The sequence below is a fragment of the Mercenaria mercenaria genome, chromosome 5 (assembly GCF_021730395.1).
Source record: "Mercenaria mercenaria strain notata chromosome 5, MADL_Memer_1, whole genome shotgun sequence".
In the NCBI taxonomy this organism is placed as follows: domain Eukaryota; kingdom Metazoa; phylum Mollusca; class Bivalvia; order Venerida; family Veneridae; genus Mercenaria; species Mercenaria mercenaria.
The window spans coordinates 9262840-9282253 of NC_069365.1; the positions used below are offsets into that span (position 1 = coordinate 9262840).

At 37.2% G+C, this 19414-nt stretch overlaps 1 protein-coding gene across 2 annotated transcripts in view; it reads left to right on the forward strand.

The window, feature by feature from the left end:
* Positions 1–4234: 4234 nt before the first annotated feature.
* Positions 4235–19414, forward strand: part of LOC123558094 (uncharacterized) — a 34438-nt gene continuing 19258 nt past the window's right edge. Inside the window, exons 1-3 of one of the 2 annotated variants that reach the window (XM_053542618.1) lie at positions 4235–4377; positions 12841–12936; positions 13373–13549. In XM_053542618.1, the coding sequence (XP_053398593.1) occupies positions 13409–13549 (141 nt within the window). In that variant the 5' untranslated portion in view covers positions 4235–4377; positions 12841–12936; positions 13373–13408. Of the gene's footprint in view, positions 4378–9115; positions 9343–12840; positions 12937–13372; positions 13550–19414 lie in introns of those variants that run through there. The other variant, XM_053542617.1, reaches the window with a different exon arrangement.

Genomic DNA, 19414 nt, shown 5'->3' on the forward strand with positions numbered 1-19414 from the left:
TATACGAGCTGGAGCTAATGATGGATGGAAACGTCGTAGAACTCGTATTGCAGAAAGCAAATCCTGTGAAGTCATTGGAAGATTACATCTGGATTTATTCCTTCAAGAGAAATACCTCCCCAGTGGAATTGAAATACGCCTCAGGTTGAACAGAGCCTCCGGCAACTTCTGTCTCATGGGCACTGCCGAAGGAAAAGTTGATATCCAGCAAGTGGGATTCACGTGAGAACGGTTGAATTGCTTCCTGTGGTGGCCAACGATTTGAATCAGGCCATTAGTCAGCATAACATGAAGATCCCGATACGACGCGCTGTAGTGAAAACATTTACGATGGACAGAGATCTAAAATTGATGATCACTTGTTTCTTGGACAACTTCCAAAACGACTCACTGGCCGATCATTGGTATGGTGAGAAATGCAGATATGAATGGAGACCACCGCATCAAACCCGATTGATTTCAAACATTTCCATCTGTCTAAACTAGAAGTCAGTATCGACGGTAAAACCACTCACAACAAAGCCTTCCAACCAGATTTTGAAATTGGAGAATGTTTGCGATCCTACATGTCACTCTACCAGGCAACAGGAGCTCTTGGACTCAACAGGTCGATTGGATTGACTATGACAGAATATAAAAGTGGCTACACTCTCTGGAGATTTGATCTCACTGCAGATCAAGGTTGCGAGGAAGGTCAACTTCGCTCTATAAAAACGGGGAACCTGAGGATAGATCTTCAGTTTGCACAACAACTTCCTAGCGTCGTGAACGTGATAGTGTACGCAGGATGGTCATGCCTATGCCAGAAAACTTAGAGAAGATGCTGAGAAGGTGAAATATCACGAACCGATATTTAAAAGATAACTGAAGAATATGCGAGACACCTTAAACGAATGTGTTGTGAGAGAACTTCAAACACTCATCTCCGATGAAGTACATAAGAACGGTTTAGGATGTATAATCGATCATCCCAGTCATTTACAGCATCAACTGTGTTTTTTCGCATCTACAGACGAGTGGGTGGAGTTTTATATTGAAAAAGCTCTTAATCAACTGAATCTCTACAATGTAATGGAAAAATGGTATCCAAAACTAGAGCTCATGGACGTGCATGGCAGTGAGAAAGTACAAGCCCTGCTTATGTGGGTAGATATAAGGGACAAGTAAAAGACGCCTGGAAACATGAATACCCATGAACTTCAATACATCTTGGATAAATTGTTTATATTGAGAACACTCAATGGAGAAGTGTACCCCAAGGATCATCTACCTGATTTGCTTTGGACGCTTTAGCCAGAAGATATGATTTAGAGACTATATTGACTATCAAATTTTAATTAGAGCCAAGATATTGGAATCACAATGACAAAGATGTTGGAACTTGGTTTAAACAATTCTAGCAAAAGCTAGATCACTAGCTAAACCTGAACATTGTCAGTGTTGTCTGCAGATCAATCTGATAAACTTGCTTTAGCTTTGTTTAAATTGTATGTGATAGACCATGATTATTTGTATCCTTAATGTTCTTTGTTAATACAGTTACTTGTTCAATAAAAAATGTGAACCCACAATACCATTTTTTATTTTTTTCCCTATCTAGGGGTAGTAGTAAGGTGCATAAACTCATCCCTCAAAAATACCAGAGGTCCTGCTCTTTTTCAACTTAGCCAATGGTGATCTGGCACCCTGGATAGTGAATGACACCTGGATGGTGATATGGCACCCTGGATGGTGATCTGGCCCCCGCATGATGATCTGGCACCTTCCAGGATGGTGATCTGGCACCCGTATGATGATCTGGCACCCGGATGATGATCTGGCACCCTGGATGGCTAAATTCCCATAGGGTGCCAGATCATCATATTTTGTTACTATTTTTAGTTACATGACCAGGGCGCCAGATCATCACCCTTTACAACTTATTTTGTTGGTAAGACCGATTAATTTTATATTTTATAGGTTTCAAACGAGTATTGATAAAATTATCGAAATTTATTTATTTTGGAGATTATTTGTTTTGAACAGCCGACTTTTTAACATGTATCTGCTAATTTCGTTTTGATTTCATTCATGTTAATGATATATTTTGTCGTATTTACATACCGGTATAAGAATCATCATTATTATGTGAAGGCAAAATATGTCCTAAATATAAACTAATGTGGGTCATTTGAAATCTGGTAATTTTCAACACATCTTTCTTTTACAGATTGTAAATTGTGGATCTTGCTGAAAGGGTATCAGTCTAAATATCTAAGGCATGTGAAAGCAAAGATACATGTCTTGTGTTTTTATCTGTTATGCACGACAGTACAATAAAGCATATGGACTTAAATGACATTCACTGTTTTAAAGTACCAAAGGCTGTGTTAGATGACATGAAACTGAAAGATAAATGATGTTTCCTCATTATTCGAGCTGATTTAGACAACAACTATGATCTGCCATGAACATTTTCCTAAAGGTGCCATCAACATTTCAATTGTGACAAAGAAATGGACACTGACACCAAAATTTATGTCGAGCCATCAAATTTTAGCTGAACTGTACAAAAGGCTATAGGTAAACCAGCACAGGCAAGACAACCATTGTTTACAAAACTAACAAATTTTCCTTTCTTCAACTGTGCAGAAACTCAAACATGTTCCATCATGACAGTTGATCAGCATGTCAAAGTGAGGAGATTTATGTTGCAACTAGATTTGAAAAAATATCTTTGACAGTGAACATTCATATACATATTTGGAGTGATTACTCTGACCGTATAAAATGTTTGGAACCCTATTAAAGCAATTTTAAAGATAAATTATAGGTACGTTATTGATATGTCTTCTGAATCAAATTTGACAAGCAGACAATTTTCCTTTTTATTTTCTGTAGTCTTCTCGTGTTATTTGTTTAAGCATGTTTATATTTAGGAATACTTTGAAAAAGAGGACTATCAATAACTTCGACTGCATCTAAAAATCTTTTTGTCCCAAAATGCATTTATGAAGTGTTGAGTAGGCAAAACATAATGTAAATACAATTTAGACTAGGAAGGTTCTTTCACAACCTATTAATACTAAATACTGCAATAAAAAGTCTAGATATATTACACACAAAAGAATAATTAAATCCCATGGAACTGGAGGACATATGGAACGTGTAGTTGATCGCACAAATCTAAAGAAAATTTCTAAATTACCCGTTTTATATATTGGAACTACCATGACAACATTGCGACCCTGACCTTGGAATTAATTATTGACACCAAAATCAATAGAGGTCATCTATGGACCAAGGTTTATGTCTCTATTTAAGGGCAACACGATTATATATTTTTATGTTTGTTCTGCTTATGAGGGCAAAACATCTTCCACACTTATCGTCATCAAATCCATTGTTATATTATTATAAAACTTGTGTACTTGTGGCTGGGCCTGTACTTGGCAATGGTTTGTCTTAAGACAGTTTCTCGGAGTAACTATTGGCATGGCGCTGTAATTGTAAGTTGTGATTTCAGTGTTCAAACTGGTGCTTGTTATTTTCATGTATATTGCTACAGAACCCGCTGTGAAGTCAAATGCCATCTGCAAACAGAGAAATACATTCCATTTTGCATTAAGACCATTGGGTAAATGCCATTACATGCCTTGTCTATTTAATGCCAATCAATACTGAAAATATGCACGATTAATACTCAGTAAACGAAACTGCAATACACAGTTCAAATATATTTTGAAAACTCAATACACAGTACACCATCGACGCTCGTTTATAACCAATTTCTCCGTCATTTGAACATTAAGAAAGCTGAAATTTTGTATTTTTTTCTTCGCATACAACAAAATAAATCCTAAGATGCAGAATTTTATCCACAATGCAAATAGGTGGCGGTATCGGTAGAAACGTGCTCACTGCTTGCATTTATCAAATGATAAATTTGTCATTTTATCACAAATTTTATTGTTACTACTTAAGATTAGCTCATTCTAAGCTTGTCAAATCATAAACATATGTTAAAGCAATGCTCTTCTTCTATAGCAGTAAATCGGGGTTTTACTTACATTGTTCATGAAAATTAAGCACATTTTCGGAAAATACCTTAACCACTAAATGGCAGTATACTGCTTAAACAGTAAATTGAAATGTTATCTTTTGTCAGATATCATGGATTGGGAACATGTATTTAATCAATAATACAACCGTTTACGACTGTTATCGACAAATACAGGGTGTTTAAAGTTTGGCAGTTAAAAAGAGCATATTTTGAAATATCACAACAAGGGCTCAGATATATTTATCATCTTTCAAAAACTGAAAATTGTTTCACTTGAAGTAGAAAGCAGTTCACTACAAAACGTAATATACGGCTAAGGATAGGGAAGACCTCTGGTAAGAAATAGCATTTCATTATCATTATTTATATTTTCCTTTTACATTCAAGAGATTCTGACTGTGCGAGGGGTGATCCAGAGTGAACCGGATTATACCCATATCTTTCTTAATATTCAAGAGATTTTCATCATGTTTTCACTCAAGTAACTTTATAGTTTGCTTAAATAGTGTTTTACATTAAACTCGGAAAATTAAACATTTGTCGATCCTATTCTGTCGTTCATTTCGCATGAACACCGATAAAAATAATTTCTTAAAAAGACATCTTGTTGGATTATCTTCATGACGTCGTCGGAACAGCAAAAAGTGCACACGATTATTAACTTTTGTTGCCAGCTTGGTTACTCACCAACGAAAACGTGTGAAATGCTCTTACATACATGTACAGGGAAGAAAATATCAAGAAGTCAAGTTTTTGTGTCGGAGGTTTTTATGAAGAAAGGAGCTAGCTTAATAGGTCTGTAATCTACCATGGATGCTGCGTTAGTGACGTCAGCCGAAACATTGTTAATAGGTTGATAGTGACAGGCAGGTGACAATATGTGACATCTGAGATGCGACAGAGTACATCTGCGGGACAGTACAGCGTGTTATCACTGAAGAAATGAACACGAGGAAGATGAGTGCAAGGTAGATACCTCGGTTACTCACTGACGATCACAGGCGGAACCGGGTCACTGCATCTAGAAAGTCCCTACATCGCTATCGTCGCGAGGGCGCCAATTTCCGAATTCGTATAATAACCACTGACGAGTCGTGGATTTTTTCTCGCTTTCTGTAAGTTTCTTGCATTTCTGTTAGTCAATAGACGTCACATGCAGACGGAATATATTCCATATCCTGCTAGTAATTTTCCGATATGAATTTTGATTACAATAAAAAGACTGTTATATCGCTAGCATTCAAGTCAGATTGTTAGATCCATCTATAGATATCGTTTCCGAAAGTAAATTAAGTGTTTTGTGCCGTTTTTATTCTCTTCCTCAGCAGAAATAGAGGAACAATAACTCTGTATGGGAGACGCGGCCACGAAACCGTGTTTTAAGTTAAATCATCGTAAGCAAAATGAATTAATATATTTGTTACTCAGCAGTTTGTTCTATGATAATTTAATCTAAAGGATTTAACAGGAAACGGGATGAAAGCCGAAGTTTCAAGACTTTTCTGATATACTGAAATCTGATTATTTTCGCAAGGACGAAACAGAATTATAACAGTGTATAGTTTTTTAACTTTTAAGACATTTTAAACTACTTTTATTATAGGGACCGCTAAAGTGCAAGTATTCCGTCCCAGCCAGCATTCTATATCGGCCCGATATCAAACCGACGTAGTTGTCTATAACGGCCCGATATCGGCTGCAAATAGGAATGATGTCGGCCCGACGTCGGCAGACGATATCGGGCCAACATCAAAATGACATCGGTCCGAGATTGACAAACGATATTTGGCCAACATCAAAATGATATCGGCAGATCATGTCGTTGTCGCGAAATAGTGTGACACGCAGTGCTTCATCAAAGTTTTCTTCAAATATACACATCATAAATTCTCAGAGTAACTTAAAAAACTTAAAAAGTGTAATTTACTTGAGAACAGATGTGTCTCGCATCATGCGTATGATGGTTATTTGATTTTATTGAGATAATATTTTTCACAACTATATACTACATGTTTCATACAGTTACCTAAGTTTTCTGAATATTCTTAACACTATTAAAATTGTTCAATTAGAATTTTAAACATATTTATATTTTCATTTTTTTGTAAATATAAATATTTCTACGGCGGCATTCTTCATAAAATAAAAATGCATCTTAATTATAACCTCCCTTTATTACATATAAAATTTTGATAAATACCGTCTACAAATTTTGTTTGGAACTTAGTTTGATTAATTGTGGCATACATGATATTTGCTTAATAAATTAAGACACATAAACAATTAAGTTACTTTTTCACGTTTATCAATAATATTTTGAAAAATATAGCTATATTAGAGAATCCAATATCGGTCCGATGTCAGTCCGACTTACGAAATAGTTACACTGATTGATGTCGATCTACGGATTTCAATATTTTGCGGCAGTTCAACGGTCCGATCTCGGCGATATATGATCAATTTGTGTCGATTCGCCGTAAAACCTAACTCACTCACTCACAACGGCCCGACGTCTGCCCTACATCGGCAAATTTTGCCGACATTCCGACATTATACCTATATCGGGCCGATATAGTCATGCTGGCTGGGGTGTAGAGTAGGAGGTAAGACTAGAAGGTGCACATGTATTGTCACAAAAACATATGTCTCCCTCAAATGTATACCTATAGCTCTGTCGGCCATTTGGTGCAGCGAAACGGAACGTGTCGGCGACATGCACAACTAAGCTCGGTACTGATCACTCCTGTTAAGTTTCGTCGAAACCCGGCCAGCAGTTTGACCTGTGAAAGCCGGTCAAGCTTAATGCGGACGGACGGTCTAGTACTTTAGGTTAGTGGGGCAAAAGCCGAAGAGCCATTTTTTAAGGAGCCCTCGATGACCCGAATAATTTGCTGAGCAATCAAAATGGCCTCCCCCGAGGCTCTGTGATTCAGTTACAGCAAAAAAAAAAAATACTTATTGTAGAATGGCCCTCTTGCCACCTAATTTGTCGAGTGTTTGTGTTTTCGTATCCGCAGGCCGAAAACACGACATATTTTACGCGAAAACTCGACATTTAGAGAGCGCCGACACGACAAATTTATCTGTTGATTTTTCGTGTTGGCGGGTATAAATATGTCATGTTTGCGCCCTTTATTTGTCGTGTATTCGCCCGGCACACGATTACACGAAAACACGACAAATAATTACTTGTCGAGGTTTCGTGTTTTCGCCCCGTCAGCACGAAATCACGACAAATTAGGTATTTGTCGATTTTTCGTGTTGTCGTGTTTTCGTTACGCCGACACAACACGAAAACAGATTTGGCTAAAAATAATTCCCTCAAATTAAAGTTTGGTCATATAATGAGCATTAGAATGTGAGTTTTTGTTTCTAAAATATAATAAACCCTCCCCCACCCCCTCCCCCCCCCCCCCAAAAAAAAAGACCGCGTCGGGAATCGAACTCCCGGACCCCCGGGGCAATAAAGACAATTTCATGTCGCCGTTACCAATTGCGCTATAGCGGAATTATTACTTTGAAATATAGTTATCTATAATTTCATTTGATTTAAACATATTCTATTCCTTCTTTTTTTATGACAACATATACAATGTACATATACAGAACATATACAAACCATTCTAATAAATATAAGAAAGGTAAAAGGGTTGGACCACAGGTTCATATAACAGTAGTTCAGTCCGTCCCCGAAGGTATATTTAAAGGAAAGGTTATAATTTATAATCAAAACAGTTTACTTGTAGTAAAGCGTTACAAACGCTTTTAGATTTTCATCGTAAAAAGTAGTAAAATGGGTTTCCGTAACATATAGTGAAGTAAATTATTTTGCCAAAGCGTTACAAACACATCACCATCTAGCACATCTTCAGCAAAGAACTTTCCTATATGAGTTAGCATAGCAGCTACTGGGTGAACTAAAAATAAATTCGATTTTTGCCTTGGTGTACTATTTATATGAACTGTTAAAATTTGTTTTTGGCTTTCATGTTAATCTTATGTAGGTGTGAACAGAATATAATGAAAGCCGGGAACATGTTTTGACAGTTCCGATAAATAGTATACAATACTACCGCTTATAACCACTAAGCTAAAACGCCATTTAAAGGTGGTTAATCAGAATTGGATCAAGAAATGGATTTTATCGGAAGTTTAACAAATGATCATTTACGCTTTAATGCTTATTCTAATATGGCTAACAATGCTTTTATCATCACAACGATGTTATGTTGACGTCACGTCAACGTGATATTTAGCGCTATGTACGCATCAAGAAATAGCGCTTTCAAATTTCATGAACTATTTTACTTAATAACATGTTTTAAACGAAATGTTACATTGCACAAATATTTTGATTAATTTATACACATACTGAATTAGTTATTCGCTCTGCTGAATAATTCGCAATAATTTTCGCTCGAACTGAATTCTGCCGCAAGACGTATTACCGTTTCCGGTCCTGGCGTGTTTTAACAAATACCTACTATTGGCGCCATGCTTGCGCGAAGAAACAGTTCCATCATATTTGATATAAATTTTACAATAAAGAACAGATTAGAATTGAAATAATTTATAGCAAAGCAGTGCTTTATCACTATTTATACACTCGGGCGGTTATACGTTGTGAAATTATTACGCTCGACGTATAACCGCCCAGCGTGTATAAATAGTGATAAAACACTGTTTTGCTATAAATTATTTCTTAAATACAGGTTAGATTTTCAATGGAAGTATTCTCAAAATTTGATTTCCCAATCCAGATTCCTCAATAAATAGAGTTATATTTTAGCATATGTATTAATTTAATAAACATATTTTGCGTAATACGAATGTTACGAATATAAGAACCATTTATTATTATTATTTGGCATAGATTAACATTAACAAATATGCAATGGAATGTTCGTGAATTAAATCTCTTATAGAATACATTAAAATGAAAAATAAAGTAAATGCTGCTTAAATATGATTAACCACCTTTAACATACCAGAACGTAACTACAATCGAACCGTTTTATCATTATTGTGCAGTGAGCCGTTAGATTTATTTCATGTCAACAATTATCTTTATACACAATGCGCAATGAAATAACAATCTTTAAACGTTAGGGGCTCAAAATAGTGATTTAGAGATCTATTGTTAAAACGTTTTGCCTTAATACCATGTTGTTTACCCGACTGGAAAACTGAAGTATTTTTTGTTGCAAATTTTGTTTTTCAAAAATGTTTTACTTAAATAAAGAGAAGATCATTAGTATTCAAAACATATTGGTCTCTGGATAAGGAAAATCTCTAGACAGGTAAGAAATATCGCTTCTCTTTTATTTCTCATGTTGTTTCATCTCGTGCTTTGCTTGCAGAAGAATTACCATTATTTTTTTTCTAAGTTTTTTCAAGGAGACATTTCCTTGTACTCGTTTAAACCAAATTTATGTTCGAGGTAGAATTAATGAGTCTCTACTATGGTGGCTGATTTCTGCCATGTCCTGTTGGCGAGGCGAAAATACGAAAAAACATTTTACACGAAAACACGGCGTTTACTGGGTGCCGACATATTTATTTGTCGACTTTTCGTCTTGGCGGACATAAATATGTAGTGTTGGTGCCCTTTATTTGTCGTGACTTAGCCTCGCCGACACGAAATCACGTCAAATATCTTAGGGTAGAACACATCCCGCTGTCCGACCGTTTCTAAACGAGCAAAAAAGAGGCAGGATACAAATCATGAAGTCTTACCGTCTCTAAACGAACATAGAGAGCCAGGATAAAACACATTCCGCTGTCTAACCGTCTCTAAACGAGCACCGAATGCCAGGGTAGAACAAATCCTGCTTCCAAACCGTCTCTAAACTAGCAGAGAGTGTCTGGGTACAACACATCCGACTCTTTAACCATTTATAAACGAACAGAGAGGACCGTTGTAGAACACAACCCGTTCTCTAAATGTCTCTTAACGATGTAGAACACATCCTGCTCTCTAAACGAGCAGGAGGGCCGGGGTAGAGCACATTCCGCTCTTTAACCGTCTCTAAACGATGTAGAACACAACCCGCTCTCTAAACGTCTCTTAACGATGTAGAACACATTCCATTCTCTAATCTCACCAAACGAGCAGAGAGGGCTGGAGCAGAGCTTATCGCGCTGTCTAACCGTCTCTAAACGAGCAGAGAGGACCAGGGTAGAACTAATCCCTCTTTTTAACCCTCTCTAAACGAGTAACCATCATTTCTTCTTTGAATGTCACCGTTATAGTGACATCACAGTCCGTCTTCTTGAGACTGCTTCCATCTTTTGTACTGTAACACTTCACACCTTACTGATTGGAGACAGGGATCTCAGCGATGATATTAACTTCCAGATATTTCAAGCAGTTCAAAACTACATCATGGAAAGTAGAAGATTTTCATGAGCACTTGATTATGTAATATAACTGGCTGCCACCATTTTACAATCCGAATGAATCTTTATACTTTAATGCATTCTCTTTCTTTCTCTGCTTATCTCACTTTAAACTTATACACTCATTAGCCATGGGTGCTTGTTTCACTTTTGTACCCCTTTATTGATATTGTTCTTATATATAGTTCTTTGACTAAGCGCTAAGATTTATTATATTGCTTAAAGATAATATTTCAGACAAGATCATAAACACTGCCGTACTGTACCTACAACAATATGTTTCTGTAGGAGAAGACCTCTATAAGCTGTTGCTTTCGGCTCTGATCCTTTTTCAGGCATTATCTTATGTACCATGTATCATGAATTGTAAATATTGCAATTTTGTTTGAAATAAACTATGTTTAAACTAACACATCCCGCTTCCTAACCGTCTTAAAACTAGCAGAGAGAACCGGAGCAGAACTTACTGCTATGTCTAACCGTCTCTAAACGAGCAGAGAGGACCAAGGTAGAACACATTCCTCTCTAACGCTCTCTTAACGATATAAAACACATACCGCTCTCTAACCTCTCTAAACGAGCAGAGAGGGACGAGGTAGAACACATCCCGCTCTATGATCGTTACTGAACGATGTAGAACGCATCCCGCTATCTAACTGTCTCTAAACGATGTAGAACACATCCAGCCCTCTAACCGTCTCTAAACGATGTAGAACACACTCCACTCTCTTACCTTTCTAAACGAGCAGAGAGGGCCGGGGTAGAGAACATCCCGCTGTCTAACCGTCTTTAAACGAGTAGAGAGGGCCGGAGCAGAGCTTATCGCGCTGACTAACCGTCTCTAAACGTGCAGAGAGGACCAGGGTAGAACTAATTACTCTTTCTAACCCTCTCTAAACGATATAGAACACACTCCGCTCTCTAACCTCTCTAAACGAGCAGAGAGGGCCGAGGTAGAACACATCTCGCTCTATGATCGTCTCTGAACGATGTAGAACGCATCCCGCTATCTAACTGTCTCTAAACGATGTCGAACATATCCAGTTCTCTAATCGTCTCTAAACGATGCAGAATACATCTCACACTCTTACCGTCTATAAACGATGTAGAACACATTCCGTTCTCTAACCGTCTCTAAATGATGTAGAACACATTCCTTAGCTCAGAGGTTAAGGCCACAAATAGAGGCCAAAGATTTTGCGTCATTTTTAATATCCGGTCGGTAACCCTGTTATGCATAGGTAAATATTCTTATATAAAACTTCAGTTTTTTTTTCGATTTGGGCATGCACGAAAAGAGAAGAAAACGTGCACAAACAAGGAGATTCTTGTGAGCACGTGCCATTTGTTTAACATTTTCGTATATAACAATGTCGCGATATTATCCGCGAAAATGATAGAAAAAAATAACAGTCAGAGAAATACAATTTCGTTTTTCAAATCAATTTGAATCGAGTAAGTTGACGTGCTTGAATGTTTTTGTCTATTTTACATGTTCATTCATCCTACCGATGATCATAGGCATTCGGCACATTTGTTTGGTCAATAATGTAGATAGTTGACTAAAAACATCAATGAACAATCCGGAACCCTCCCCCAAACCAGCATGTACTAAATGTGAAATTGAATCAATGCGTTTAAGTTAGCAGTGCTGCATTTCACAGTGACATACGTTTCATGCTCTGTATTTTTTCAACCAAAACAAAATGTCCAAATATTCGTAGGCCATCAACATTCATCGCATGTCTCTTTCAGTTGCGGGGTTAATCATTTTCATGTCATTATTCATTTCTAATTTTTAAAAGCTGATAAAATTTGACAATTGCGTCAGTAAGAAACGATCGTGGCGATGCGAATGTCACGACTAAAGATTCATTCTTAACCTTAAAATGAAATACAACTCTACGTGCTCGTGCACAAACAAATCCCTATGAATTTTGCAGATGGTATGACATAAAAATGTGCGTTTAAGGTTGCATTGATAGTCCCAAGGCCAAGACAATGTTCCATACCCTTTGTGCTTAAAGTCAGAAAGAATAACAGCTGTGACTTTCGGCTTTCAGATTTTAATCAATAATATTGCATTACGGGACCTCTAGTGGTTTCAGGGTCAGTGACTTAGAAGTCAAGGTCACAGGAACCCAAGATAACTTTCATATTGTGTGTCTCTGTTTTTTTCCATCCGGAATTATCTTACTTTATAATGATATAATGTCATATAACATGTATTTATTTTGTCCATTTTTCTTAGCAGTAAAAGATGTATAAAACCAAGTGTGTTATATATTTACAAAATCAACTCATCTGTATTTAAAAACCATCCATGTATATCGTATGTCTACTGTTTTAAACTTATTGTAAGATAACAGTTGTTTTGAGGTAAATATATTTGTTTTCAGAGAACAATGTAGTGAGTTGCTACATTTTCTGGACCTTTGGTGACATGAAGTATATCAGATGTATTTGTAGAATAAAATTCCACTTGCTTGAACAAGGTACGTGATTTGTTTACATTCTCAATCAAACCAAGCCTGCTATACTTTCTATTTTTCCAAAGCGCCTTATAGATTTTAATTACATAATCGGAATCAAGCTAATTAAAATTTAACCTACTGTCTTGCATTGTTAAACTTGTCTTAATATTCAATTTGCGTCTTCGATACATAAATTGCTTTACCCTGCTATTATAAAAATCGATATTACATTAAGAAATTGTCTAAATCCGTGTTTAGTCTGAAATTTTCGGAAAAATAAATGACCTATTTTTGGATTGAGGACCGTTTTCCGAAAACACATTGTTCTGAAATGTGTTAATCCTCATCTCAATAAATTTTGAATGACATATTGACTATTGCACAGCGCCAACGGTAACGGCTATACGGGATCAGTATCAAAAGATATATAGCCTAAGTCTTGATTTAATTTCACCAGATTGACAGGAAGATGTGCCACACTTACTAAACAACAATGGGAGCAGGTGCGTCTAGCGGCCGCCGGGCGGTAGCTCAACAGCCACCGCGAACAGGAATTCAACCAGTGTTCAATAAAACTACGACGAATGTAGCGGCTAGTCGGTTAACCGAACCAAGACTGTCTCAAGAAAATGCAGTAAGTACACTTGTATAGATGCAGAGTCGTAACTATGAAGTCATTGACAGATACGTAATTCTTTTTTTTTTCGCGGGAAAAATTTATATGAGTGAAGTAGTCGTAAAAAACATGCACAATGTATATTTATGTCTCCCCCAGGAGACATATTGTTTTTGCCCTGTCCATCCGTCTGTCCGTCCGTCCGTCCGTCCGTCCTTCCGTCCGTCCGTCCGTACGTCACACTTCATTTCCGAGCAATAACTGGAGAACCATTTGACCTAGAACCTTCAAACTTCATAGGGTTGTAGGGCTGCTGGAGTAGACGACCCCTATTGTTTTTGGGGTCACTCCATCAAAGGTCAAGGTCACAGGGGCCTGAACATTGAAAACCATTTCCGATCAATAACTAGAGAACCACTTGACCCAGAATGTTGAAACTTCATAGGATGATTGGTCATGAAGAGTAGATGACCCCTATTGATTTTGGGGTCACTCCATCAAAGGTCAAGGTCACAGGGGCCTGAAAATTGAAAACCATTTCCGATCAATAACTAGAGAACTACTTGACCCAGAATGTTGAAACTTCATAGGATGATTGATCATGAAGAGTAGGTGACCCCTATTGATTTTGGGGTCACTCCGTCAAAGGTCAAGGTCACAGGGGCCTGAACATTGAAAACCATTTCCGATCAATAACTAGAGAACCACTTGACCCAGAATGTTGAAACTTCATAGGATGATTGGTCATAAAGAGTAATTGACCCCTATTGATTTTGGGATCACTCCATCAAAGGTCAAGGTCACAGGGGCCTGAACATGGAAAACCATTTCCGAGCAATAACTGGAGAACCACTTGACCCAGAATGTTGAAACTTCATAGGATGATTGTACATGCAAAGTAGATGACCCCGATCGATTTTGGGGTCACTCCATTAAAGGTCAAGGTCACAGGGGCCTGAACATTGAAAACCATTTCCGGTCAATAACTTGAGAACCACTTGACCCAGAATGTTGAAACTTAACAGGATGATTGGTCATGCAGAGTAGATGACCCCTTACGATTTTGGGGTCACTCTGTGAAAGGTCAAGGTCACAGGGGCCCGAACATTGAAAACCATTTCCGGTCAGTAACTTGAGAACCACTTGACCCAGAATGATGAAACTTCATAGGATGATTGGTCATGCAGAGTAGATGACCCCTAACGATTTTAGGGTCACTCTGTTAAAGGTCAAGGCCACAGGGGCCTGAACATGGAAAACCATTTCCAATCAATAACTTGAGAACCTCTCGACCCAGAATGTTAAAACTTCATAGGATGATTGTTCATGCAGAGTAAATGACCCCTATTGTTTTTGGGGCCACTCCGTTAAAGGTCAAGGTCACAGGGGCCTGAACATTGATAACCAGTTCTGATCAATAACTTGAGAACCACTTGACCCAGAATGTTGAAACTTCATAGGATGATTGAACATGCAGAGTAGATGACCTCTATTAATTTTGGGGTCAGTCTGTTAAAGGTCAAGGTCACAGTGGCCTGTTCATGTAAAATCATTTTTTGGAAATAACTTGAGAACCACTTGACCTACAATGTTGAAACTTAATAGGATGATTGGACATGCAGAGTAGATGACCCCTATTTATTTTGAGGTCACTTGATCAAAGGTCAAGGTCACAGGAGCCTGAACAGTGACTTGAGAACCACTAGGCCAAGAGTGTTGAAATCTAGCGGGATGACTGGACATGCCAAGTAGATGATCCCTATTGCAGCCAACCATCAGTGTCTCTTTGATTTTTGCTCCTGACCCCTATTGACTTCTTGCCTATAGGACTTTGCATTGGGGGAGACATGCGCTTTTTTACAAAAGCATTTTCTAGTTTTCTTTCCTTTTACCTTTTATTTTTTATACAGATGCAGAGGTATATGTATGTACTCAAACTGGGTAATTAAAGGGTCCCTTTTGAATTTGTATATAAAATTGTGACCCACCAACCAATTACTTATAATCAAAGAGACCCACGTATCGGGGCAAGTTTCATAGGGGTAACCCCGAAGACCATTAGAGAAGTGGTAAAAAGTAGTTGGGTGCCAAAATACCCACTTTTCCACTTCGTCGGGACAATCGGCTTCGGACCCAACTGCTGACTTTTATATTTAAATTAGACGCTATAATTAACGAACTTTATATAAATATATCAAGCAGGATTATCATCGAGCGGATTCAGTGGTCTAGTTGTAACACTGACTGTCTAACTATTAAACCCGGGTCGTGAGTCCGAGCCTAACGCTCTTTCAACTAATTCTTTTAACATTGGGTTAAGAGTTGTTTTATGGTTGTTCTACATCTTCCTCGAGGGATTCTGAGAGTTTTCTGTATCCTGCATTATCCGTTCGCTAGGAGTGTCCGGAGGTGGCTATAAATACGTTATATGAAATAAGTAAATTCACTAGTTTTCTACTTTTAATTAAGTTACTGCCTATTTTTTTCGTCCACAATTGTTACAACCTTAAGACATCCGGCACATTTTATAGGCTCTAGAAAGGCATACATATATCTTTTTGACAAAACTGAAAATGTGCCGGAAGTACTTAAAAAATGAAATAAGCTGGCTAAGCTTCAGCAGGTTGAAGAATTGATGGTCTACGTCAAGCGTTCACGAGCAAGACTCTGTCTAAAAGTAAGCGCGTTACAAGTTTAGAATATTTTTTTTTGCCCTTTCCTTACGGTTTCAAAATGTCTAGAGTTGAGCATGTCAGCCTCTTATATATGAAAAGTTTTAAGCGAAAAAACCCAAATCCCATGAACAAGTGTACAAGAGGATTTTTCCAACCTCGTCAAATCGTTCTTAAGTACTTTTTAGATGTTGTATAAAAGGGTCAGTGTAAGCCTTAGTTTTGGCGGCGGTATTCTACGGAAACTTCAAAAGGCCACCTGGCACCAGTAAGGTTATGTTATAGTTATAGCTATTTTTAACTCGACTATGCGAAGTATGGTGAGCTATCCTACTCGACCCAGCGTCAGCGTCCTTCCGCGTCCGTAGATTGGTTAAAGTTTAGATGCACTTTTTCCTTCAAACTTAGAATAGTTGTTCCTCATCATCACCCACATCATATGGCACATAACTCTGGCACCAATATTTCATGAATTACACGCCCCCTTTTTACTTAGAATTTTAGGTTAAAGTTTTGATGCACTTCCATTTTTTCTCAGTTATTCCTAAAAATGGATTTGATTCAAACTGGATTTTGTTGTTCCACATCATCTTCCGCATCATATGACATACGGCCCACAACTCTGGTACCAATTTTTCATGAATTATTCCCCTTTTAAATTAGAATGTCAGGTTAAAGTTTTGATGCACTTCCGCTCTGTCTCAGTAATTCCTAAATGGATTTGATCCAAACTTAAAATAGTTGTCCAACATCATCACTCACATCATATAACACATAGGCCATAACTGCTGCACCAATATTCCATGAATTATCCCTCTTTTTACTTTGAATTTCAGGTTAATGATTTGATTCACTTTCACTCTATCTCAGTTATTACTAAAAGGATTTGATTCTAATTTAAAACAACTATTCCTACTCATATGACACAAGATGCATAAATCTGCCACCTATTGCTCATTTAAGGTTAAGTTTGATACATTTTCACTTTATTTCAGTTATTACGAAATGCATTTGATTCAGACTTCAGACTTTATGAATTATGCCCCCTTTTACTCATAATTTTAGGTTTATTTTGATGCATTTTCACTACGTCTCAGTTATTTCATAATGCATTTGATTCAAACTTGAAATTGTTGTTCCACATCATCTTCCACATCATATGACACAAGGTGCATAACTCTTGAACCAATATTTTATGAATTATGCCCTCTTTTTGCTTAGAATTATATCTACATAGTGTTTAGATACACTTTATCTTTACCTCTCTTATTGCTTAATAGTTTTGACACAGACTCAAGCTATTGTGTAGTATCTTCATCCACCATTGGAGTCATTGGACACTCTAGTGACATCTCCAGTTTCCTCAGATGTGCACAGTTTCACTATCCAGCATCGAAATACTCGAGCGCGCTGTCTCTTGTGGCAGCTCTGGTTTTTAATCTTCTAATTTCACTTTATCTCTTTTTTTTTATTGCCCGTCTCTGAAAAAGTCTGACGTATTAAGTGATCACCCGTGGCAGGCGGGCGGTCGGCGTCCAAAAGCATGTCCGCTCTATAAGTCAAACAGTTTTACTCCGATCTTCCCCAAACTTGGTGACAATGTTTATGGACATAATATCTCAGCCAAGTTTGATAACCAGTTAAGGTATTAGGCCCCTACTAGTGATGTTTAAAAAATGGCATTTGCTTGGTATATTCTTACAGTTGACCGTGCTTCGCACTTATATGCAAATTTTTAAAAACTTTTACCGTGCCGTTTTTTATAAATTTTGTGTAATTTATGGTATTTCCTAAAGCTCAAGAAGAGACAAATTTCAAAGTGGTGGGCTTTATCCAAAACGTTTTCAGAGAATTTATTATTCCATTATTTTTTATGAAAGAAACATCAAACTATTGGTAAACAATCATAAAACTTAAAATAAAAACTGTCAATATCATTTTTTCTAGGGTGCCTCGAGTAAACGGATTTAATCAGACAGAATTCTAACTCCAATATTGAAAAATTATGGTCGAATCCTGCGGGTCTGTTTTGAATTTTGCTCACTTCATTCAAAAATAACCTTGGGGCAGAAGTGAAACCGACCTACATTTCTTCCACAATATGTAATCTAAAGAATGAAGACAAAATAGAGAACTTTTACCGCATGTAACTCAGTATTTTTAAAGATGTCTAACTGTACCCCTTCAGTTTTGGAGGTAAATTCACTTTTAACAGCAAGAAATCGCATATCAAATGATTTTTTTTCCATTTTTGTACAATAAATCAATAACAAGTCTTGAAAGAAGTAAAAACTTACTAGAAAAAAAAGGAAAACAAGAAAAAAAAATTGGTCCCAGTAGGGCTTGAACCTACGCCCCCCTGAAAATTGCTGTCAAAGTAGGTTTATTGTAGGAATTGAATACTCTTCAAAAAGAAGGTACTCTATTATGGGCCTAATACCTTAAGTCGCCCCAGGTACTCTTGGGAAATGTACCTTGAACTACACAAAATCTGCAAATTTAGCTTTGTCCGTCTTTTAAGTCAAACACTTTTCATCCGATCTTCAACAAACTTAGTGACAATATTTATGGACGTAATATTTCGGCCAAGTTAGATAACCAGCAAAATCGCCCGAGGCACTCTTGGGTTATCGGCAAAGATCGATACAGCCAAACTGCCCAAGGTACTTTTGGATTATGGCCCTTGAATTAGTCCGGGTCCAATGACGGGCGTACTTTCGATCACTTGCCCTACCGCCAAATATAATGAACAATAAGTACTATAAAGCAGGTTTATGTTATATTATTATTCATGCATGCAAAAATTGCGATTCTGAATTAAATCATTCATTGGATATTAGTACTTTGAATTCCCGTTTCAGGGAATGGGAAATATATCCATGTTATCCATGTAGTAATTTTGAGTTCGAATTACTTTCCAGTCTTACCGTTTATTTTGACGGTTTCAAAATTGTTTATTTTCAAATTTCATTGACTATGTTGCAAATTACTGACAATTTGTTCTGTATGTTCGCCATAGTGCTGGTATATACCGATGGTAATATCATAACTAAATTATGTCAGATCCTGATGATTGTTTTACCTTACCTGCACCGATGAAATGACAATATGAGAGCAGAAAATGGTTAAACGTTATACTGCTTTCACAAAATACCTTTATCTGACGGAAATGACTGACAATGCCCTCGTAAATGTCAAACATTTATATATA